At 45.3% G+C, this 24,320-nt stretch overlaps 2 protein-coding genes across 10 annotated transcripts in view; one reads left to right on the forward strand and one right to left on the reverse strand.

Annotated features, from left to right (window-relative positions):
• SAP30BP (SAP30 binding protein) overlaps positions 1 to 15,960 on the reverse strand; it is a 29,424-nt gene extending 13,464 nt beyond the window's left edge. The window contains 4 exon segments of the mRNA XM_054645311.2: positions 12,500 to 12,547; positions 15,462 to 15,571; positions 15,731 to 15,866; positions 15,868 to 15,960. Of these exon segments, the coding sequence (XP_054501286.2) occupies positions 12,500 to 12,547; positions 15,462 to 15,571; positions 15,731 to 15,866; positions 15,868 to 15,960 (387 nt within the window).
• Positions 15,961 to 15,999: 39 nt separating this feature from the next.
• RECQL5 (RecQ like helicase 5) overlaps positions 16,000 to 24,320 on the forward strand; it is a 37,996-nt gene continuing 29,675 nt past the window's right edge. For 4 of the 9 annotated variants that reach the window (XM_077188460.1, XM_054645298.2, XM_077188461.1 and 1 more), the window contains exons 1-7: positions 16,218 to 16,634; positions 17,805 to 17,926; positions 19,659 to 20,177; positions 20,731 to 20,836; positions 21,391 to 21,502; positions 23,667 to 23,829; positions 24,167 to 24,249. In XM_077188460.1, coding sequence (XP_077044575.1) covers positions 16,328 to 16,634; positions 17,805 to 17,926; positions 19,659 to 20,177; positions 20,731 to 20,836; positions 21,391 to 21,502; positions 23,667 to 23,829; positions 24,167 to 24,249 — 1,412 coding nt within the window. In that variant the 5' untranslated portion in view covers positions 16,218 to 16,327. Of the gene's footprint in view, positions 16,136 to 16,159; positions 16,179 to 16,214; positions 16,635 to 17,804; positions 17,927 to 19,658; positions 20,178 to 20,730; positions 20,837 to 21,390; positions 21,503 to 23,666; positions 23,830 to 24,166; positions 24,250 to 24,320 lie in introns of those variants that run through there. The other 5 variants (XM_077188463.1, XM_077188464.1, XM_077188467.1 and 2 more) reach the window with 5 other exon arrangements.

The following is a 24,320-nucleotide window of genomic DNA, read 5'->3' on the forward strand; positions in this document are numbered from 1 at the left end:
AATTAAGGCTTTGTTTCACCAGGTCTTGGATACTGAACTCCTCTGGAATTCCACAGAAACTGTGGTACACAAAGCCTTTCCTCAAAACAGATCAAACCATAGATTCTTCATTTTTGGTGACTGGCCCTGGGCACCAAGCAGCAGTCAGTGTTTTAAAGCACAGCTGGGTGAACCCTGGCTGATCCAGCCCACAGGAGACTCCTTTAGTCCTGGGAATGCCAAGCAGAGCTCTGTGCAGCTCCCAGTGCTCTGAGCAGGACCAGCCTGGTGCATTCCCAGAGCAATGTGGCCACAGCCCAGGTGCTCCCAGAGCCAGAGCTCAGGGATCAGCTCCTGATCAGCCTCCCCAGGCTCTGGGAGGCTCTCAGAGCTCTGCAGGGTCCCAGCCTGCAGAGGTTTGCCAGATGTGTGTGTGTGATGCTAAATTCATCTGTGCTCCTGTGCCATGCAGGGCTTTGGCTGACAAACCCTCTCCAAACCAAACCAAACCAAACTGCCAGGGAGTGCTGGTGATGCAGATCCTGTGCTCCTATTTCAGAAGGATGATTCCACTGTCAGCTCTCTTGCTGCTGCTTTCCAGGAGTGATACAGCCAGCCTGCTCTACCAGGGACTCAAGAGCAACCTGCACTGGCTTGCTCTGCTCTGTTTGGAGATGGCCACACAGCTAATCCTTGCCTGCTTAAAGAAATTAAGGACACCTCATCTGCACATGTTTGCAGCAGTGTGCTGAGCAGGAGGCATTATGTAGGTTAAGACATTCTTAAATATGGTTTCACCATACTGAGACCAACACCCAAATATTCTGGTGCTTCTGGGAGATCCCAGGAGAGTCAAAAGTGATATCAAGTTCAGCACAAATAAAGTTTCTGAAACAGTACCAGCTGTATCCCAACATTGCCCTCTCCCTCTGCCTCCCTCCCAGAGACCTTTTGTGACTCACTGGACTGTTTGTCCAAAATTCCTCAGTGCCTCCAAACACTGAAGCCATTCATTGAACCTGACACTGACAGAATGCTGCCTCCTTGCTGCTTGGTAACAGCTCCCTGACCCTCTCCTTTTCTCCATTTCCAGTCAGGTGAGAGGTGCATCAGGTGAGGAGAGAGCAGTGAGGTCACCAAGCCAGATGTGGGAACAGCCTGTGCCAAACTCACTCTGAAAATGACCCATTTTCAGAGAAGCCAAAGCCCTCTGGAAGCAGAAAAACAAATTCTTTGTGTGGCACTAACTGCTACAGGGCATTTTTTTTAATAGCCATTCATGGACACAAAAAAAAAAAAAAAAAAAGAAGAAAGCACTATTTCTGCATTAGTACACTTGGATCACAAAAATACAAGGCTAAAGCTATTTTAGAAAAAGAAAGAAGTACACAGAAGAACACACATCTTCTCCCTGGCCAGCTGGCCCCAGGCCCCTCTGAGATGGGCTGAAGTGTCACAGCTCCAAGCCCTGTGAGACAATGCCTTTGGTGTGTGCATCAACAGCTCTCCTCCCAGCATCACAGAGAAAAATTTCAACAGGAACATGACATTTCAAAGCAAACAAATGATGCCAAAGCAGTAGCTCTCTTTGGTGAGGGCACTGGACAGGAATCCAGGGAATCCAGACTGTGTTCTCCACAAACCTACATGGATGGGGAGTTCACAGACTGAGCTTCAGGTCACCACTGGAGAAGTGGGAGCAACTCTGTGGTAACTGATGGGCTGTGAGGACAAATCCAGATGACCACAGAGGCTGGAGAAGCTCACAGAGCTGCAGATGCAAGGTAACATCTGTCCAGGCACATACAGTGACTCACCAGCAGTGAATACATGTGTCAGGAGGCTGCTCATTCCCTTTCAGGGGGAAACTTGCTAGATGGGTAATTAAAACTATTTCTCACCTTGGTTTGAGACAAGCAAATGTTTGTTGAGGTGAAAGGAGGGAAGTGCTTTAGCTCTAACCTTGACTAAACTCCATTCTGCACTCTTATCTCTTGTAAGTTTTAAGTGGAACTGAGGAGGAAGTGGAAGAGACAAGGCTATGTCCCTGAGCACCTCCTGATCCTTGATCCTTCCTCTTACCCTCATACTATTTATTATTCCATTATGCTTCCCATCTCCTTCTGCCCACTTCTTGCAAGAGAAATAATCCCCCAAAACAGCAATATTGCCAAGCAGGCACTTAAGCAACCCAGTGGCACAGGCATATTCAGGTGAATTAGACATGGCCCCAAAAGGGCTGCCCTCTTATTTGGGCTCTAACAGCCTTGCAAGGGGCTGTGCTGCATTTCTGACTTGTCCAGAAGCTCATTTTCAAGTCTCCTGTATGCCTGAAGTTAGTACCAAGCATAAGCACACAGCTCTCAGGAAACATGAACTCATGTGCTGAGAGAGAATCTGATGGCCAAACCCCCTCCTGCCATGTTTTATATTAGACTGTCCTGGTTTGATCAAACCATGACATAGACAAAGATCTCTGAAATGTCAGCTGTGTTAAATAGCATGTTCTATGAACTTCCAGAATCATCAGTAAGTTTGCTTTAACCAGAATTTTCTTCTTTAATTTGAATCCTTTGAGTCTGTCCCATTTATAAGAGGCTAAATCAAGCCAGTCCTCTCAGGCTCCACTGTTTTGCTCTGGCTCACATTTTCCCACCACAGCCACCCCACCAAGTCCAGTCCCCACAGGCCCCAGCCAAGACATCAGAGAGCCCAGAGCTACTCCAAGCAACAGCAAACACGTTCAGCCCTGGATTGCAGCCACACCTCACTGCCCAGGGACAGGAATTTTGCTTAGTGATGAGTTCCTTCATACCTCCACCCACTGCTCCATCCTGAGCTGGAGACATCAACACAGCTTTTCATTAACTTGGGCTGCTTTCAAACCTCTTAAATGCTTTCAAAATACAAGTGGATGACCAACTTCTCCAGTGCTTGTTCATATTTGCTCAGTTTGCTGTTGAAAACAACGAGGCAAGCATCAACAACTGGACTAAAGTTTGGCAGATGCAAGGTTTAAGGAGTCTTGTTCAAACCTCTGAGTATCTTTTGAAGATCCAGAACGTTCTAAAAACTTCCAATGGAGCAATCACACCAGAACTGTTCTACACTCCCTTAGGCTAATTTAAGTTTGAGACATATGATGAGTACAATGAACTGATTAGGAAAGACAGCATAAAAACAACAAATCTGCAGATCTTATCTAATACGTTAAGTGGAATGAAATGGAGAATCACCAAGTGGAAAAATAAGGTACAATAAATACTGGAAAGTTGCTACCTTTTGGTTATGAAAGAGAAGAAATATTTATGTGTGGATGAGAGATTTCTAAGGGAATTCCAAAGCATTTAAACAATGGAAAATTTGAAGGTAAATGAATTTTATATAGGGAAGTTACCTAAATCCACTTAGGCAAAGGTGATCTCTCTGTTGATTACATCACCAATACCCACTGTGTTATGTATCAGTATCTCACAAGGAGCATGAAATCAAGCAAGTGACTGATTCCAGCAAGAGGGATTTTATGTCAAAACTCCCCATCAGAGTAAATATATGAAATTATTAGAGTTTTCAAGCATCCCAGAGCTAAAGGCATCACTTAAAGAGTTCATTTCCATTTGAATTCTGAGGCCTTTCAAAAAACAATGTTAGGACTTTGCTAGTGACACCTGTACCACAGAGTTTTCATAAACCAAACCCCTGAAAATCTGTACAGAAGCAACTCTAAATTCACTTATTGCTTGACTGAATTTGAAAAAAATAAAGAAAAAAAAGCAGTACTGTGCTTTATCATGCACTCAGCAAGTTGATTTTCTGGCTGCCATCTACTGTGCAGCCCTGATCTCACAAGACCAACAGTTTAAGGGCCCAAAGCCAGCACTGAAAGGAGTCAAGGGATGCCACGGTGCTCCAGAGCCAAGCTGGAACAAGACAAAACACAAAAACAGGCAGGAGGGAGACTCCTTCCCCCTGAATTGGAGATTAATAAAGAGCAGACTCTGAAGAGCACAAGCTGCTATGGACAAAGTATTAAAAAAAACCCCAAACTACACCTTTTTCATAGATTTCTGTGCTTCCAAGAACAACTGTGCACATCAGCTCACTGAGAGCAGACAGCATTTATGGTGTTACTAATCCTGTTTGAGTATAGGAAAAGGTTTTTAATTTTTTCCACTTTCCCAAGACAAATGGCTTTTTTCAAGCCCTGGACAAGATGAGTGCCTGCAAGAGCCTGGCTCATCAGCACCAAGTGTTGGTTCAGTTTTTGTGTATAATCATCAGTTGAAGAGGAGCAGGATGAAGGGAGGGTGTGTACACACACAAAAGGGAAGTGTTGCATTTTGCCTGAAGCTTTCACCTCACTGGGGTGACATCTTTTTCAGTCCTACAGTGTCTCCATCCAGTTACATAAAAAACAGCGTCTGCTCAAGCTCCAAGGAAAATAAAAACAACCCAACACAATCCTCACAGCATGGAACAGAGATTAAAGGAAGGAAGCAAAACAATATGAATCTGAGACTGATGAATTCCAGTTTGGACAGGCTTGCCCAGAACAGCTTTATTTAATGGAAAGAATGGACTGACTTAAAACAATGCTCACTAAATCCTTGCTGAAACAAGATCCATAAATCCAGCTCAGTGCTCACATCCAACATAACTGCTGGCACTAACTGTCACCACGAGGTACAAATTCAAGCAATTCTTGCAGAAGCAGGTGCACATGTCAGTGCAGGTGCACTTCAAGCTACCAGGAGAAATGGTTCAAGAGGGAGGCTGAAGACACAAAACCAGACCCTGATGGCTTTAACAAATATGCAAATTTTAAGAAATGGTGAAGTTGATGCCAGGTTTGCCACTGCTCAGTTGCATTCCCAAACTTTCAGCCAACTGAAACCTGCAGCTTCATTCCCCCACTGACTTCCAGGAAATATTAAAAGCAACTAGCTCAGACAATACCTTCCCCCAACATTTTCTTTTTTTTTTTTTTTTTCAGCAAATGCTCTTGTGTTGCAGAATTTCTTCTCTCTCCCAACTACTTCACATGATTGTTTGCACATAACTTTAATGCAAATTTAAACTGGCAGCCACAAAATGTACAGAGCAGTGACATCATTGTCAAGCAGTGTTTTAGTTTGAAGATATTGCAGAGAATTTTTCAGTACAGTAGCCAGGGGATCTGCTGCTGTAACAGCTGTTACAGTGGATTTCTTCAATCTGAGCAAGTGCCAGCAGTAAGTTTTTGTAATTTTCCCTCCTCTCTACAATTCAGAGTATCTCCTGTAATCCCAAAACACAAACAGCCTCACTTGGCTGAGTATGATGGAAAGAAACTATAACTTAGCAGAAAGTGTCAGAAGAGTTTTCTAAGCCAAGTGATGATGGCCTTGCCAGAGCAAGCAGGTGGAATGTCTACATCATGCAGGCAGCAGGAGAAAGACAACCCCAAACCCTGCATTGTGCCTTTTTTCTCCCCTTTCTTTTCTTTTTTTTTTAAAGGAACATGGTAGCAATTATGTTCTTGCTTTTCCTCTACAAAAATCAGAAGTGCTCATGGGAACAGAACACCAGAAATGTCTCATTTAATATTAAAAGTGCATGACATGATTTCATTTCTTGCTCTCCAGATCTGCCTGATGTTGGTGTGCACCCAGGCTGAAGGCAGCAAACAGAGTGCATGTCAAGTGCATTTAGAGTCTGGGGAAGAGAAAGCCAGGCAACAGGAGTACAATGCTTTTATTCCTCCTCCTCCCACCCTTTTTTTTTTTTTTTTTTTGTATTGTGAGAGAGGAGAATCCCAAGAGAAAGCTTGAAACAAGCACATTTCCTACAGCCATATCCTGTTTGCCAGCTCTGCTACATAGCTCCAGGCAAAGTGCCCAGTTCAGCATAAGAAATGTAACTAAGAAAAACCTGTAGGGACCATGATCTAGATACCAAGAGAAATCCAGCAGTTCAGAAATAGGCCTCCATAGGAAAAAAGCCTGATACATCCACCCTTCAGCGACACTTATATACAGGCTTTACAAATCTGTTTGGAGATACAGTCACAGACAGAAGGGGAAGGAAGAACAAATCAAACAGTCAGCTCCTGAGACATTCCCTGTCAAAATGTGCATAGCTGACACTGCCTTTTACTTTTCCAGCTAAATTACATCTAAAATTACACATTCTTTAATGAAATGAAAAAAAAAAAAAAAAAAAACAACCCACTGAAAAAATCCCAACCAAGACCTGGCAAAACATTTCAGTGAGAAAGTGCTTTAGAAAGGAAGCATTCATAGCATAAATCCTTTAAATAGCTTCTTTGAAACTTGACTCCATTCACCTGACATATGCTATCTGAGTATTTGACAAAGATTATTTGTTAGGAGTAACTTCCAGTTAAGGAACTGTGTGCCAGAACTTTTGCTTTCCATGTGGAGCTACAATTCATAACACCTGCATCCCAGTGGAGCCTGGTCCCAAAGCTACCTGCTTCCCTTCACAGCCCCAGGAGGACAACAGCTCCTGATCTGCACAGCCCAAAAATTCCTCCAAGTGATTTTTGCTTACTACAATGAAATAGAAATTCACTGGTCAAGTACCAGCAAGACATGACAAGGCTGGAGGTGTCAAGGTACTTTGGTGATTTTATTTTTTACAGCTTGTTGCAGTGCAGAATGAAGTAGAAGGTGAAGGTGGGCTGTGAAAATTCTGAAGCCTCACAGCAGCAAAGAAAGGCTCAGGAGAGCTTACAAAATTAACTTCTTGCACAAGCTTTCTCCCTTAGCATATACTACTAAAAATTCTTTATGGCTTGGAGGAGAGGCAAGGTGTAATAGCAAGTATCCTCAGCAAGAAATTCACTCCTTCATGAATAGATCCCACAGAGTTTATCCAGATTTTGCTCCTTCTGTACCCAGAACAGGGCAGCTGGAAGGAGCTATTTTCAGCTATTTGCTGGTATTTGAGGCAATGCTCCATCTGTGCTGACTGCTCAGCCCCTCACTGTGACATGCACAGACCTGCACACTCAGAACAGCAGCCAGAAATAATTGCAGCTACAGAGCTGGACTTGAAGAACTCAGACCTTTATCAGGTGAAATATGCAAGGGGAAGCAGCTCCAGAAAGGACTTTTCTTCAAGTTTAAAGACAAACAGAACAAGCCTGGCTCTTCTTTGCAAGAAGGCAAGCCACACCTGTGTCAATAATCCCTGGTATTCAGTACTGCAGGGAGTGAAGAGTCTGCTACAACTTGTATGCCCGGCGGGGAGGAAGGAACAAGCATGTCCACGGACATGTCTCATCTTCCAAACAGCTCCAGAGCTGGATGCAAGCCAGGAGCTCTCCAGGAGGTATTCCAGCTTCAGAGCCCCACAAGGCTGTGATCTGTCTCCCTCTCAGACAGAGCTGGAGACAGGAATACGTGTGGCAAGGGGCAAAATAATCCCAGATGCCAAATGTTGTTTTGCTTCCTGCACGCAGAACAGCTTTGAGTGCCTGTGATATTCTCTGGCAATAACCAAGGTTCACCCAGATAAAATGGGAACCAGGTATCAGCTGGTTTCATGTTTGGGCACTCACTGTAGCAGTGCAGAGACAGCATTTGCAGCTGAGTTACCTCTACTGCCCTCTAAACTCTCTGCAAAACTCTCTGGTTCTCTCTATAGAGCTCTGAAAAAACACCTGTCACCCCTAAAAGAAGGGGAAACCACACGGAGTTGGAAACACAGACAGCATTTTACACAATTATATTAAAAGGAAGCTGAAACATAGAAAAAGAATCTGAGACTGCAGTGCTTATCACTGGCACCTTCAGGCTGTGCTTCCAGGCAAAGCAATGAGTGAGGAAACAAAACCACTGGAGTTCTAACCTTGACCCCAACCCTGGGAATTGCACAGTTCATGCTTTGAAAGTGTTTAAAGAGGTATGCTCACAGCCATGCATAATGCAAGGACATTAACTTAAGGATAGAACTTTCCCCAAACATACTTTTCCCCTTCTTTGGAGCAAAATAATTACACCTGAGATTAAAGTTAATGAGTAGGTTCAAGCATTTTTTGAGAAGCTGGCTTGATGAATGTATGCTGAATTCAGAAAAATTAATATGCCATATCAAAGTAAGAGTTAATTTCAGGGATTACATTACTGCACACACACCCATTTACTGGGTCTCAGCACTTACCACTTTTACTTTAAATCAAGATAATTTTGGTATTTAAACAAACAGGTCAATGGGTAGGCAAGATAAAAAACCACCACAGTCAAAAGCCTCTAAGTATTAGTACACACCTACACACCATAACACAGGAGAATTACTTTACAGGTATGCTGGATCAATAAAAGCTAAACATAATAAAGAGCTGATGATTACCAAGAGGAGGTACTTAGACATGCTTAGAGGCACAATATTCCTCTGAAAATTTGACAGTCTTCTGGGAGATCCCAGTTTGGCTGCCTCTCCATACAACACCTCAAGGATGCAGAGGGGACCCTCAACACAAAACCAGGAAAGGAAAACATCAAAGTAGCCACCTGTTCTGAAAAACTGCTACCATGTGGCAGGCATTCACCTGCCAAGGGAGTGGCAAATTTCTTAGCTTTCCCGCACTGGCTGGTCCTGATACAACAATTAAGGCTCAAGAGTTAATGATTTCCCTCTGGGAAAGCTCCAGGAGCCAAGCTGCAGGGCTGGGCTCTGTCCTTGATCAACATTTGCAACCTTTTATTCATGCAGCTCCCCAATATGAAGCACAGAACCCCTCAGGCGAGGCTTGGAGCACAAGGTCAATATTTTAAGGTTCATTTTTCATTTTCCAGCAGGGCTGGTCCGTTTAGTGAGCTCTGAAAGCTTGTATCTTGTTACTGCATCAAGGCTGTAACCAGAGCCAGCTGCTGGCCAGAGCCCCAGCAACCTGCACCCTGTTAACCCTGTCCTTCCCAACACCCAAGCCCAAACCTCCTTCAGTTTGTACCCAGGGCTCCAGCAGCTGAGGAAAGGGCACAAAGAACTCATCCAGGCTGTGGATTTCACTGTTTTAACATCACTGTTATAAACACTGTTAAACTTGTTGCCTATTTCTTCTCCCTTCAAAGCAGAAGGTTTTGTTTCTAAAGTGCTTTTAAGGCACTTAAGGCCCCTGTGCTTGTTTCCAGCTGGTGACTGCTCAGCTAAAAGGGATTGTGGCCACTCACAAACCTGTCCTGTTCCAGAGCCTGAGCATCCATCCAGCTTTGATTTCTGGAGGAGCAGTTAGTTCTATCCAGATCTGAATCTCCAGTTTCCTTTGAGTGCCTGAAGCACTTCAAAATGCAGTCACAGGATACAACTGAATATATCTGAATCTGCTACTTAAAGAGAAGGATTCTGCTTTTTGCTGCAAGCACAGTGTTTTTGAATAACTCACAGATGCTCAGTAACATGAATTCCATGGGCCAGGAGTCTGCTCTGCTTCCAGGTGACTGATGAGGCTTAAATATTCTCCTCCTCCTGGCACACCTTTTCCTGCAAACGGGTGTATAAAACTTCTCTATCTCACCAAGCAGTGGTTTGACATCACAATGTTAGAACTTGGAAAGCTTATTGTGACTTGTTCCTTGGCAAAAAAGGAAAGCTGCAGTGCCAACCAGCACTTTGTATTGGCTTCCCCTCCAGTGAGGAACTAGGGCTGAAGAGGCAGAGAGGTGCCCCTTCCTCAAAATAACGAGGGCAGATTCCCTAGAATCAAGAGAAAAACCTGAGACAAATATAAATATCTTCCCAGTGGGGCTATTTGAGGCAGACTCCAAATTCCACTCTCCCCATCACCACTTGACCAAAGAATTTTTACATCATTCCCCACTTTCTGTCTCCTCTGATTCCATCTACAACTGACACCAGCTGACCCTTCTGGAGGTTTTGGTTCTGGCACTATCCAAGTTCACAATGAGGCCAAATCACAGGATGCACCAGCAACAAGGGAACATAATGGAACCACAGAACTTGGCTCCCATTATTCAAGGTATAAGCTCTAGACAGTTCATTCACAATATGCACAAAGAGGCAAAATACCAGTGGAAAAAAAAAGAGAGAGAATATATATATCTATATATCTATCTATCTATCTATCTATATATATATATATATCTTCAGGGCTTGAAATTACTATAATTGACTGATGAATTGCATTTTTTCTCTCATTCATGCATTTTAAATTATTTACTTTCTGCCTATGTTCAGATTCAGACCTTGGAAAAGCCATAGCCATATATAAAGAGCACGGGGAATCTATTAAAACATGTTTGTAGGTCTCTGATGTCTCCATGAAACTGAGCAGGCACAACTACAGCACTCTGCAGGTTCAAAACAAAATTAAATTACCCCAAAGTGTAAGCAAGTGATAATCAAAGGCCTCTCTTTTGGCTGCACTTTGGATTTACAGTAACTGCAACACTTGTTAGCTGTCACAGACATTACAAGCTCCATTGAGGAGAACACTGCCCCTTGGTGGAAAAAGGGCAAAGGAAACATTTGCAGCTGCATCAAGTACAAATAATTCCACAGGGATTTCCATCCCTCCCCATCCCAAGTGAATTTCCTGGCAGCATGGCTGGTGCAGCTGCACCAGGGCCCCCACAGCCACACCCCAGCAGGGCACTGGGCTGCCTCCACAGCCCACCCAGTGCCAGCTGGCCCTGCAGCTATCACTCAATATTCAAAAAAACCCAAAAGGCCAAAGGACACAATTCCCTTTTTCACCTGTCTTTGAAGACATCTATTAAGAATGACATGGAAGTCTGAAATTGCTGAGTTTCAGACTCAGTTCAGCTTTGCCTCCCTCCTACTCTTCTCAAATCCTCACCTTTCATGCCACAGTGGGATGGCAGGAATTACATTTCACTGTTATTTAATTATTTCCTTTAATTCACATTTTCAGTTCTTGCAGAGTTGCTATTGCTTTTTATTTTGAATATACTCATTATTTCTTTGCTTCCTGACTGAAGCTGAAATGCTGCTCTGTGGCCACGTGTGGCTCTTCTTCAGAAGCACAAAATGCACCTGGACAGCAGCACACAAAACCCACTGAAAGCAAGAGGCTTTTCAAACAAGCCAACATGAAATGTCTGTGACATTAAAGCAGCAACCACACAATTCAGTGGTGAGATTTCTGTCACATACGATTACTCAGATAAGAACAACTACAGTTTAATTTTGTTTTTTCTCTCTGCCAGACCTATTCTCCACTGCCCTGAAGTCCTGCAGCCCTTTTACAGAAGACAGAAATGCACACACTTGCATCAGGGCCCTACTACACAACTTCAAAAACTTGATTTACACCAAATTTATCTTCTAAGGAAATGCCATATTTTTACTTCACAGTACAGATTTGAATCCAGCAGTTTTTACAGAAACATCTTTCTAGCATATTTACCAGGGCAAAAATGTGGAAGTAGAAAAAGGATGAGAGTGAGAGATTGCCTTTTGCTTCCTTTCATATAAAAATTTCTTTCTTGCAACAAGGAAAGGAGAAAATACATTCCATTTCCAAGTGCCTGGGACCCATTTCACACACTGAGCCTGTACCAGCTGCAGTACAGCTGCCAAGATTTCCAGCTGTGTATCACTGTAAAGCCATAAGAATATTGTGGGACCTGGAAGAAGGTGCTGCTATAAAACTAATTCAAATAGAATAGCTTAACACATCCATTTGCCTTCATCTTAGCCTACCAAAGCACTGTAGTAAATCAAATTCTCTACAGAATTTTGCTTTGCAGCACAGTCCTCTGGTTTTTGTAGCAGAGTTTAGGGACTGCCTGCATCCTTGGGGAAGCTGCTGGATAAAATAAATGCTCTTGCACTTGTTCAGCATTCAGCATCCCTGACAAACAGGACTGCTTCTACTGAACTAACATAAAACATTTAAATACAGTTGCCTATAGTTTCAAATGGATTTGGCCTTTTGTCCTCCAGATTTTAGCCTGATCCATGTCCTGTGTGCTGCTAAACACCTGCTGTTCAGAAGGAACAAGGTGAAATCCCAAGATAAAGATGACTTCAACTATTTATGATAATAGCTATTATCTGGGGATCTTATTTCACTTTTTAAATTTATCTATGACCTTTACAAAACTGCTCCATTCAGAAGGACAGAGCTGGAGAGAACTGAATTACTTTGACACCTTCCATGGCCTGTAAGAGCACAGGATAATTCATTCATTAAGTTCTAAACGAAGAAATTATTCCAACTAACACTGGTCATACAGAATTCTGTACTGGATGCTGCACCTCCCACACCACTGCAAAACAGGTGAGATGCTGTCAGCAAACTTCAGATCTAAATGCACAACATGACCAAATTCATGAAGGCCAACCTTCACTGTGACTCAGCCTGTGATATCTGCCTTTGGCAGAAGCAGGACTAAAGTCAGAAACAAAGGTTAAAGCTACAAAAGGATGTGGAACTAACTACAGACCACAAATGAACACCAAGCCATGCTGTTAAAACTTACTCCTCTTGTACTGAGCTTCCCCACCACCACCAGACCACACTTTCAAATACCTTTAGGTCACCAGCCTCAGGTTTTTCAGTCTCTGAATCGTCATCTTCCTACAAGACAAGAATTTACAGGATTAAGCTTAAAGAGCAGGCCTGGCAAGTAACTGAACTTACAGCAAAGGGCATTCAGCAGCCCAGCAGCAGTCCAAGACCCTTTCCACGGAGGGTAGTTTTGCCCCACCCACTCATAACCAGAAAACAAGTCCTACAGTCAGGGGAAGAAGTGTTTATTTTTATTTAGTTTTTGGGGGGTTTTGTAGGCAAAAGCATCATTCAGCAGCAGTTGTGCCTACAAAACTCATGCAGCTCTGGAAGGCTCAGAATTAGACAACAAGAAGCAGCAGAACTGGGGAACAAAAGCATTTGTCCTTTGATAATTCTGTCCCCTCCAGCTGGGAGGTGATTGAAGAGCCTCTGTTCAGCAGTACCCACAAAAAAAGCAGCATTTGCAAGACCTGTGATAGTCCCAAGCATCAGCAACACACACAGGACACACAGCTGGTCTGCCACCAAACCAAACATGCAGGCTTGGAGAGGGTCTGGCCTAGCAGCAAGTTCCAGGGATCCAGGGATCCAGCAGACACAACTTCCTTGCTGGTGCAGAGCTCTCGTGCCTTGCTTGCAGATGCTGTGAACCTCCACACAAGGAACACTGACAAATTCCAGGTGACAGTCTCCATTTTTTTAAACATTTATTTTATGAATGAGAAATAAACCAAAGAACTGGGGGAGCTTCTGTCCTGTGAGAGGTTAAAATACTGAACACAGCATTGTGTGAAAATCCACACCAGGTGAGAAGGAAGCTCCAGGTTGGTCCCCACTGGGATGTGGACACAGTAAACCTGCTGTCCCCTCACTGGGCATCCTCCCAGCACCCCTGTTTCTAGACATAAACACATACTCTGGGTTCAAAACAAGTTTGAGGAGCAGAAAGTATTTTTCATGTTCACATAACTCAGCAAAATGGGTTTTCTTCCAAACTTTCCCACAAATTTCAATGTTGGCCCCAAAACAAGAACTTGGTGTTTCAGCTTCAAAAAGGGCAACAAAAGAAAAAGTGAAATGAGAGATGCAACTGAAAGGAAGAGTTTACAAGGATCTGCCCACCTCAAAGCATTGGCACAGGAGCCAGTTCTGACAAGGCAAGCTGGAGGCTGATCACACAATAATGGCAGTAAGTTTTAATTGACTGAATTAAGATGCCTCACTTACAGATTTGAGACACACTCCTTCACTCCACCTTCCCTTTCTGAAAGATGCACACATGACAATAGTTCAGTCCAGACTGTCAAAGGTTAGTTACAGTGAGTTTGTAACAAGCAAAGAACCAACTAACTTGGTGTTTACCACAAATGAGATTGCTCTCCCCTCTACAGTCTCTATTATACAGATAAAAGTGATTTTCATCAAAGCAATAATGGGTTGAATTATCCATGTTGCAGACAGTAACTGAAACAGCTCAAAAACCTCTGACCTAGCAGGGAGTAAAAAAATTAACAAACAAAGCAGCATTACTGAGAAGTGGCTTTGAATAAAAACAGAGGCTTTTCAGTCACTGTTAAAGTAGTTAAAACACCCACTGAGCTGTACAGGGCAAAGCACAGGCAGCCTGAGTGCACCTCATCCTGCTTTCTAAAAACAACTCATAACCCCCATGAGCTACCAGCACAAGCAATGCCAAGGAAGTTTTCAAGTCTGGTCAGAGAATATTTAATGGAAAATAAAAAAGGAAAGTAACTTGTGCAACCTGCACTGTAACCACAAACCTAAGCAAGATCCACTGGCTGACAGCAGTGATTGACTGATTGCCCTTTCCTGAAGAGCAGCTGATGATGGAGAGCTGCAACCTGCACCAAAAGCTGTGCATGCCATAAAACCACTCCATCTACAAGCCCTTTACAATGCTAACTAAACACAGCTGACCCTGGCAAGCACCTGGATCACACACAGGGCTTCCTTTGGACTACCCAGACCTCACTGAAGCAGAGTCTAGAAGTGCTGGATATAAAAAGAAGAATCACTAAAGCAGTAAAAAGGTTCACTGCTTTGCTAAGGGAGACAGCAGGGCAACAGAACAGAACCTAAAACAGGAACAAGAGACTGAGGAATTCCTTGGCTACTACTTGGGCAGACGAATGGCAGAAAATGGCAGTGTCTCCTAAGAGACTGATCCAACACAGAGCAGATTTCAGTGAGGAAAAGTTACAGGAGTAGTCCTGGGTTTTTGGCTATGTCATAGAAGAAAGAACTGGAACAGAGAGAAGATAAAACACTGCTAAGAAAAAGATTGACAATAAAGAAAGTAGATGAGAACTTTCCCTTTTCCCCTCCAAACTTATTGTTTCACTCCCCCAGACCCAGGGCAGAACTACACATCCTTCTGTGTGATGCAGCTGCACTCACAGACTGTGAGCTCTGTGCCCTGTCCCCCACACTGCTGTTATCTCAGAATCCAGGTGATATCAGACACGTGCCATGCACCTGTGACAGACAAAAGCCACCCACATGTAGACAGGACACTGTTACATCAAGGTGCCTTGATGCAGGGAGTGCATTGAGCTACACACAAAAGAATAATTTAACACAGCACAGGAGTCTGTTCTTTTTAACCCACCAGCTGACAGTGTGGTCCTCCTACAAGGTTCTTATAAGTCAATTATGTTTAAAGAACAGCTTTTATTTGGAGTGGCTGTTAACAGCCTTTTTCCCATAAAAGAATCCAAGGACACCAACACAATAACGAGCAACATGAGCTGTGCCAAGCTGCTGATGGGTTTCAGGGCAAATGCTTTCTAATTGAAAACAAAGTGGAAAGGAGGAGGTGCAAAGTGCTGAAACCCACACCAGGACTCAGATATTCCGGGTTCCATCACAGGTTCCTATTTGGAGTTTTTATTTGAAAGAGACAAGTCTCTACAGCCTGTGTAAGGGGTCAAGACAAGCTCCGGAGCAGGGAGGTACTTACTGACTGCCTGCTGTTCTCATCGTCCTCCTCTTCGTACCCTTCCTCGTCCCCCTCCAGGCGGGTAAAGTCATCTTCTCCGTACCCAACTGACACCAGGCCTCCTTTCTCTCCTAAGGAGGAAGACAAAAGGAAAACGGTGAGGAAAAGGGAGGTGGCAGCGTGCGGGACCTTCCCCCCACACCGGGGAAAGGGCCGGGCCGGCGCGGGCCGCGCGGGGAAGCCCCGGCGCCCCAGCCCGCCGCCTGTCCCGGCTCCCTGCCCGCCCTCACCCGTTGGCGCTCCCCCATCGCTCCCCGCTGTGCCGGCCTCGCTGTCCGACTCCGGGTCCGAGTCCTCGGCGTAAACTGCCAGCGAGGAGAGAACGCTGCGCTTCGCCGCCGCCATCTTCCGCCTCGGCCGCGGCGCACTTCCGGCGCACGAAGATGACGTACACGGCGCTGTCACCATGGCAACGCCGCCCTTCTTCCGCCCTCAGCGGCTCCCGCCGCACCGGGGCCATCCCGCCCTCACGGCCGGAGGAGAAGCTGCTCGGGGAAATCACGGCCGGAGGGCAAAACCCTCAGCCAGGCAGAGCGGAGCGTCTCGGGGGAGGAGAGAGGATGAAAAATGCGCGGGCTGGCCCTTTAAGGGAAGCTTTTGACGTCATTTTGTGGCGCCGCAACAGCACCTGCCGGGTGGGGAGCGAGCGCGGGGTGTGGGGGCCGGGACAGGGCGGAGGTGGGACGGGGACACGGGGGCGTGCAGGGACACAGGGAGGGAAGGGGGTGGGTGAGGAGGAGCCACCTGTTCCCACAGCCCCTCCATGTGGGGTGCGGGCGCGTTTGGCGGGCACTGCCCCCCCGCTATGAGCCCCTCGGCTGTGCCCCATGGAGACGGGGCTGAGCCACGGGAAACGCAGCGTGGTCCTCTCCAGTGAGGGGGTCTGGATAAGCATCCCTGAGAGACCCGACCAAAGGGGGAGTGTGGCAGGGGAGCCCTGGGGGAGGCCGTGCAGGTGGCAGAGGAGGGTGGCAGCGCCCGGGTCGAGCTCAGGTTCCTGTGGCCTCCTTAGGATGAGCGGGAAGGCTCCGCCGGGCCTGGAGGGCAGGGTCCGGAAAACACTGCAGAAGGTCTTCGGCTTCGAGTCCTTCAAGACTTCCCTGCAGGAAAGTGCGACCATGGCTGTGGCGAGAGGTGAGGCTGGGCACGAGAGACGTGTGGAGCACGGCGGGGTGTCCGTCTGTCCGTCTCTATCCGTGCGGGGGGACACTGCAGGAGCTGCTGTTGTGCTGCTGTGAGCAGATCTCACCCGGACTGAGCAGCAGCGCCCAGCCCTCCCCGCCCTCCTCTGTTGTGAGGTGGTTTTGGTGGCTCAGGGGCACGTGCTGCACACAAGCTCTGCTTCTTTTCCTTTCATTTGTTTTGTGACACCGTCATTTTATCAGCCATGGAAATGGGAAATGGAAAGTGCAGCATTGTTGGTGTCTTTTCTAGTTGTCTCCTCATACCTGCTAGTGTGTTTGTGGTCAGATGACATTTTTCTGACATTTTCAGAGTAAAACTGTTCTTGTGTTAAAGACAATACCAGCAGAGGACTTGATTTCTTGGCATAGCTCAGATCCTCAGACTCATGGGGCCGTTATCAGAAACATTTTTGTGCTGATGTTGACACACGCCCCAACAGGCAGCTGGGGGTGGACAGGCAGCTCACACAAACAAGCTGCCAGCTCCCCCAGCAGCTCTCTCAGTGTGAATCAGAACAGTGCCCAGTTCAGTTTCCATCTGTCACCACTCAATGTTGACAACAGACCTGTCAGAAGTGGAATTCTGTGTGCAAGGTGTCTCTGCCTGTTAACCTGGTGTCACTGGCACCTTCCTGCCACGAGCTGGATCCTGGTTAGTGCAGGAACAGTCACTCACTGCAGGATGTTATCAGTGTGGAGATTTCCAGCTCCTGTTTCATGTGAGGGGCCTTTCTGGGATAAGCTTTAAGAGGATGTGGTGAAGTTCTGTCATGGGGCTGGTAATGTGGTAAGTGGAGGTCTGTAAAATGAGTGAAAGCAGCTTTTCTGGAGGAGATTCAGCATGAATAACTTAACTTCTCTTTATCTTGGTTTCTGTGTATCTTCTGGTACTTTTGTACAGCTGCCTCTAAATGTTTACAAAGCAATCTGAGGTTCTTTGAAGGAAACCACTGCTGGCATGCAAAGTATTGCTGTGCTTTTAGGACCTAAACTGAAGGGTTTTGTTGCTGTGCCACCTGGTACATGCACACAGGTGCTGTTTCTGCCCACCCCTCCTGCCTGAGCCCCAGGAACTCAACACCACTCAGAGGCCTTGAGCTTTCTTCTGTTGTTTTTGCAGGAGAGAAGGATGTCTTTGTGTGCATGCCCACAGGGGCAGGGAAATCCTTGTGCTACCAGCTTCCTGCAGTTCTGGCAGTGGGCATCACCATTGTCATTTCACCTCTGATTGCACTGATTCAGGTAACTGTCTCCTGTTAGCTGGGGAGTAGCAGCCAGGGAAGGGGAGGCTCTGGAGGCACAGCAGCTGCCCTCTTGTCTTTCTGCCCACAAGTTTCTGCTGCTGACCTGCCTCTGGATTCTCCTGATGTCTCAGTGTGCTTTCCTTACCGTGGGATAGGTGAGGACAGCAGAGTATCTCTGGTATGATACTTTGCATTTCTCTATAAGGATGGTTTTGTCTTTAATAATAACCTGGTGGTTTTTACAACTGAGCCTTTCTCCATTTTCTCCAGACAGTAGCAGCAAAGCAGAGTAACTCAAATGCTCCAAAAGATAGATCTTTTACCAGAAAAAACCTGCCACTTTACCTATAAAGTAATCACTCCAGGAGTGATGAAGTTGCCTTTGAAGGCACAATTCATTCTGCATCAAGATGTTTTTTTGTTGCATCAATCTGTGATGGGAAGAAGCTGGTTTAGTAGAGCTGCTCCATGACCATTTTCATCTGTGAGACTTTTTTTCCTCTGTTTTGCCTTTTCTACTGTTTCATCACCTGTTGGGAAAAACAATTTCCTGTAAGAGCAGCTGTAGCAGACTTGTGCTCAGACTTGTGTAGACCATTAGCACTGTGTGACATCTGCTGCTGCTGGCTGCTGGTTTGGGATTTGTTATTTGTGGAATTATTTTAACTCCTTTACAGTCTCACTGTGATACACGTTAAAAATAATAGCGGGCTTGGTGACACTTCTAAGATACTATAATGAGTGAATTTGTTCCAAGTGTGAGGATTACTGATGAAACTCCAGCATGGCCAATATTAGTGAAATGGAGGTTAAGATATCATTGATAAGAGAGTTACAAATAGGTTGAGATAAACTCAATGAGTCTTAGGGGAAAGAGCTGGAGTAAACCCCCAGAGTCTTCTCATCAAGCCCTGAGAAGGGGTTGCTGTGCCTGAAATTATCATGATGTATTTTAGTGTAGCCAAACTTCAAGAGTTCAACCTGTGCAGTTCATTATAGGGAAGGCTGAGGGGTGACTGTGAACAGAAAACAGAAACAGACATTAAATCAATTCCTGAAGCCAGATATTGAGTAAAATGATGAGATACCTGCTTTTCAGGACTCTTCATATCCTGAAATGTCAGGTGCTAGTCAAGTGCAAGTCAGCAGGGGACAGGGAAATGAATTTATATGGCCAGTGTTCATCTGGATGTGATGCTACGTTTTCTTCTTGGTTTTCATGACGCAACTCTCACCCATGCTTCTGGTTCTGCTGCAGTGGTGATTTGCATGGTCCTTGCACTTTGTCCTGTCTCAGTTGTGTTAGGACATCCTGCAGTTATTTAGGAGTGAGCTGCTCCCTGTTCTTGCAGGGGTGGGAGTGTTCATTTTCCATCTCTGACAACTCTGTAGTGTAGATACTGAGACATGTTCAGGTCACTGAGCCTGTGATGAGTTGTTCTGCACAGATCCCTGCTGGTGTTCCCTAGCAGCAAAAAAAACTGTCTTAAGGTGAATGGATGCACAAAAATGCAGCTGAATGTAAGAGCTGGATGGAGCTCACAGGTGAAGGAAAAGGCATCTAGAATTGAAGTTGTAACTTACAGGACTGTAGGTCCTGGGATTTAATCCTGGAGGTGGAAACTGGGGCCTCACCTGGCTCTCCCTACTAATCTTTCTTGGTGCTGGTGACTTTCTTTATTCCCATTTGATTTATTCCCATTTTAATTTCTATTTTGTATTTACTCTAGGATCAAGTGGATCACCTGCTGGCTCTGAAGATCAAAGCCTGCTCTCTGAACTCCAAGCTGTCTGCCCAGGAGAAGAAAACCATCCTGGCTGACTTGGCAAGCGAGAAGCCTCAAGTAAAGCTCCTGTACATCACCCCAGAGATGGCAGCTGCCTCTTCCTTCCAGCCAACACTGAACTCCCTGGTGACCAGAAACCTCCTGTCCTACCTGGTGATTGATGAAGCTCACTGTGTGTCCCAGTGGGGACACGATTTCCGCCCCGATTACCTGCGCCTGGGCTCCCTGCGCAGCCGCGTCCCCCGCACCCCCTGTGTGGCCCTGACTGCCACTGCCACCAAGCAGGTCCAGGAGGACGTGGTGGCAGCACTCAAGCTCAAGCAGCCCCTTTCCACCTTCAAGACTCCTTGTTTCAGATCTAACTTGTTCTATGATGTGCAGTTCAAAGAGCTCCTTACTGATCCGTACGCCAACTTGAAGGATTTCTGTCTGAAGGCACTCGAAGTGAAGGGCGCTGCTGGGGTAGGTTTTACCTTTAGGGAAGAAAACTAAACTGGACAAAATCTACCCTAATGGTCCCTGGCCGTCCAGGGGTTGGTGGTGCCCTGACAGGTCTGTGGCAGGAAATGAGAAGGTCCTAGGAAGGAGACTGCTCATGTGTATTTTCTAAGTCCTCTAAAAGTGTACACATGTGTTTTTTAGTTCCTCCAAAACAGGTAGAATGTGAAGGCTGTGGTCCTGTCAGAGGTGTCCTCAGAAGGGGGTTAGTCTGAAAGAAAATTGATTAGGAATACAGAACAAGCATTTCCACTTGGTTTGTCGCATCTTCTGTGACCATTGTATATTTGTGCTCTGCTTTTTTAGTGCTGTGAGCATGAGCAGAAGCATTTGAAGTGTTGAATTGCCTGCTCTAACACTAATTCTCAAAAAAACTCTCTGCAGCTCATCTATAACCTCTGCACCTGGGTGTGTTTGCTTGTTGCATTGTGTCTGCTAGGAGAGGATGAGGGGCTGTATTTGCAGCTCTGTTGTTTGACTTCAGGCAGTGTCCTGGCCTTTGTCTCCTGGCTCCCAGGTGTACTCCGGCTGTGGCATCGTGTACTGCAGGATGAGGGATGTGTGTGACCAGCTGGCCATTGAGCTGAGCTACCGAGGGCTGAAAGCCAAGGCCTACCATGCAGGTACTGGAGTCTGCATCTCTCACTACCTGGGAGAGCTGAACTCTGCCACCTGGGTTGGGGCTACCTAGGAAAGAGCTTTCTAGGCATGCTCTGCACTCTGTGTGATGCTCACACATCAGGTCTGTGAGGTAAGTGCAGGCCCTTCACCACAATGGCATTCCCTTGTCTCCAGAAGTGTTGGTTTTGTTGGATCTTCATGGCCTCCATATAACAACTGCTTTTATCCTGGGTGGGGAGCTAGATTTTTTTCTCTGGAATAAAACCAGCTGCTGCTGACTTCTGCTTGGTCCCAGGCCAGTTTAAACACTGGGAAGAGAGGAGTGTGTACATCAGACAGTTTTAGTGAGGGAGTTTGCCTGCAATGGAGGAATGGATCAGAAAGAAAATCCTCTTGTTTCTTTACTTCTTGGGTTTTTTTGAGGGGTTTGTTTTGTTTATGATGCTTCTTTGTTGGTTTTCTTATCTTTTGGGGGGTTGGGGTTTGTTTGTTTGTTTGGTCTGTTGTTTTTTGGGTTTTTTTGTTGTTGTTTACTTTCTTCTCTTTTCCTTCCCAGGGCTCAAGGCAGCTGACAGGACTTCTGTCCAGAATGAATGGATGGAGGAGAAGATCCCTGTCATTGTTGCAACCATCAGTTTTGGAATGGGAGTAGACAAAGGAAATGTCAGGTGTGTGAGGCTGAGTGTTGTGCACTATTAGAGACTGAAACCTGAGCAGGGGGAAGGAAAAGTCTCGGGCTCTGTTACCTAATCCACCTGACTCAACTGCCTGATGAACACTTGCTTAAACCAACAAAACCAGTGCTGGAAGTTTTTATCTTGAAAACAGCAAAACCAAACCTCTGGGAAGGCTTTGTAAAAACATTAAACACAAGGCAGCAGAGCTCCTCTTTGCCAGTCAGCCTTAAAATCAAGAAAATGGGAGGAATGCTTTTCTGCCACACCCTCCAGGGTTTCAGAAAGAGCCATCTCAGTGCAATCACAGCTGTCTCTTTCACTTCTCTTAGTGCAATAGTTGCTGTCTAAAATCAGTGGAAAGAAAATCTGCACCTAAAATAATTCACCCACCCTCTATTAAAATAGTCAGAGCCAGCTTTTTTTGGAGATCTCTTGCAGTGCAACGGGGAAAAAATAGCCCTTCACAAATGGCAATAACCATATAAAAATACAGCTCTGGTCCAAGGACAGAAACTTTGCACATGGTTTGCCATTGCTGTTCTTCTGAGATTGCTGTCCCCATAAGGGCTCTGGGTTAGAATTCCTGCCCTGCAATATGGCTGTGCTGAGTTATTATTGTGATCACTTACTAGAGGGGAAAATTCAGGTGCAGCTCAGACAACACCCACAACAGACCTGATCTCTAAAATCCACATACAGAAGCTGCTCTGAACACTGTGAGAGAAGGGCAGGATTTCACTGAGCCAATCCCATCGGTTCACAACTGTACCATCCCTCTGCCTGTGTCACTGTGCTGCCAGGAAACAGTGCCATAGCAGTGACAGTTTTATCCTTGATGCATCTTTCCAAACAGAGAAGTGAGGAATCTCCCAGGACATGAATTAATGACCTGCTGAAGCACTCTGCCCTGTCCAGTGGTCATTAAAAAAGGCAGAGAGTAACTGAAATGCATAGGGCTGGAATATAGCTCAAATATGCTTGTAATCTGGTTACCTTACAAGAGTTAAAATGACTCTTTACAGGATTTTTTAAAAATAACTTAAAGAACATTATACCCAAGCCTAGTTAACAAGGCACTGCTGCTTAGCCTTTGCTCTGTGCTGGCAGATTTCTGAGTATTCATGCATATGTTATCAAATCAGATCAGGTCTGACAACTTCTGGAGGTGACTCTTCTGGACAAAAGGGAAAACAGAGGTGGTGTCCCTTTTTATTCTGATGGAATCTGCTCCTCTGTCTTCACTGTTAATTCAGTTCTGCTTAGAATTATTTATCAATTTCTTCAGCAAACTTCCTGATGGGGTTTAAATGTGCAGGGCTCTGATGCTTCCTGCTTGGCCTGTTCCTAAGCTGTTTGTGTTTGAAGAAACACATTTGCTTGCTTTTGTCATTTAATCTTTAGCTACACCCATATGCATCATACCTGCCCTTGGGTCATGCTGGCTTTGAGGCAGACTTGAAAACATTGGCAGCATTACTGTGCAATCCTCTCAAAACAGGTATAAGCTGCATTGCTGAATAGTCAGGTACAAGCAGGTTTAAAGCAGTCTTGCAGTGCTGTGTTGAAAACCTTCCTGCAGAGGTTACATAAAATATAGTAATGACTCTATAGTCATATTTTTTTGGTTATGAAGGTTGCCTCATCTGAGAAGCACAGTGAGGTGGAATTTCCCATGGAGATTTTGGCTAAATGTCTTTTTAAAAGAAAGTATTTAAAAATGTGTTTTGTAATGGTGCAGTTGTGTCCCACAAAATAAATATGACTTTTTTATTGATGCTGTATTTTATAAGTGGTATTTATATTGGTAAATTCTCCTAAACTACTTAACTCAGTGTTCTTATTCCCAGTTTTCATAGCTGCAGAGTTATATGCATATTTGGTATACTCATGTGCTCATTCTTTTCTATCCATGTGGAGTGGCATCCTGCTCACATGCTGCCCAGGTGCATTTGTTTTCTTACAGCTCTGCTGCTTTCCATGTCTTGTGTGTTAAGAGGACTAAAACTTCAGTGTGCAAATCCTCTTTCTGTGTTCCATCCTCTTTTATGTTTTCTGCCCTGTTTTTGGCTGTTGTTGATGCCCACAGACACCAGACTGGTGAGTGCAGTGCTCTGAGAAAGCTGCAGCCTCATGTTCCCTGTTTGACCCCATGCAGATTTGTTGCCCACTGGAATATTGCCAAGTCAATGGCTGGGTATTACCAGGAGTCTGGCAGAGCTGGGAGAGATGGAAAACCATCCTGCTGTCGCCTCTATTACTCAAGGAATGACAGGGATCAAGTCAGCTTCCTGATCAAGAAGGAGCTCTCTAACATACAGGTGAGAGCTGCAGAACTGTACCCACCTGCCTGCATCACCCTGCCTTGGCTCTGGTCTGGTTTGCCTGCAGTAACCTCTGAATATGAAGAGATGAAATGAAATCTTCTGAGTCTAGAGCTGTGTGGAGCCCCATTTCAAGAGACAGCAGAAGGAAGGGGGAAGCAGGGAAGGAAAAGGCTGCCAGAGCCAGCTCTATTACAGAGGAATAGAGCAGAGACAGGGAGGTGTCTGTAACTGTTTGCCATGTAGCTCAGAAGGGTTGGATTTGATCATTGCTAGAGTTACTCTGTGTAAATTTACATTGAAGACTACAGTTCCTTATCCCATCTACTTTCAGGAAAAAAAAGGCACCTTAAAAGAGTCTGACAAAGCTGTGATGACAGCTTTTGATGCCATTGTGAACTTCTGTGAGGAGCTGGGGTGAGTGCATTTCTTTCACACACCACTGTTAATGCTGGGGAAAACATGCCCTGTTCTTCCAAGAAACTGTT

This window comes from Agelaius phoeniceus, chromosome 19, assembly GCF_051311805.1.
Source record: "Agelaius phoeniceus isolate bAgePho1 chromosome 19, bAgePho1.hap1, whole genome shotgun sequence".
NCBI lineage: Eukaryota > Metazoa > Chordata > Aves > Passeriformes > Icteridae > Agelaius > Agelaius phoeniceus.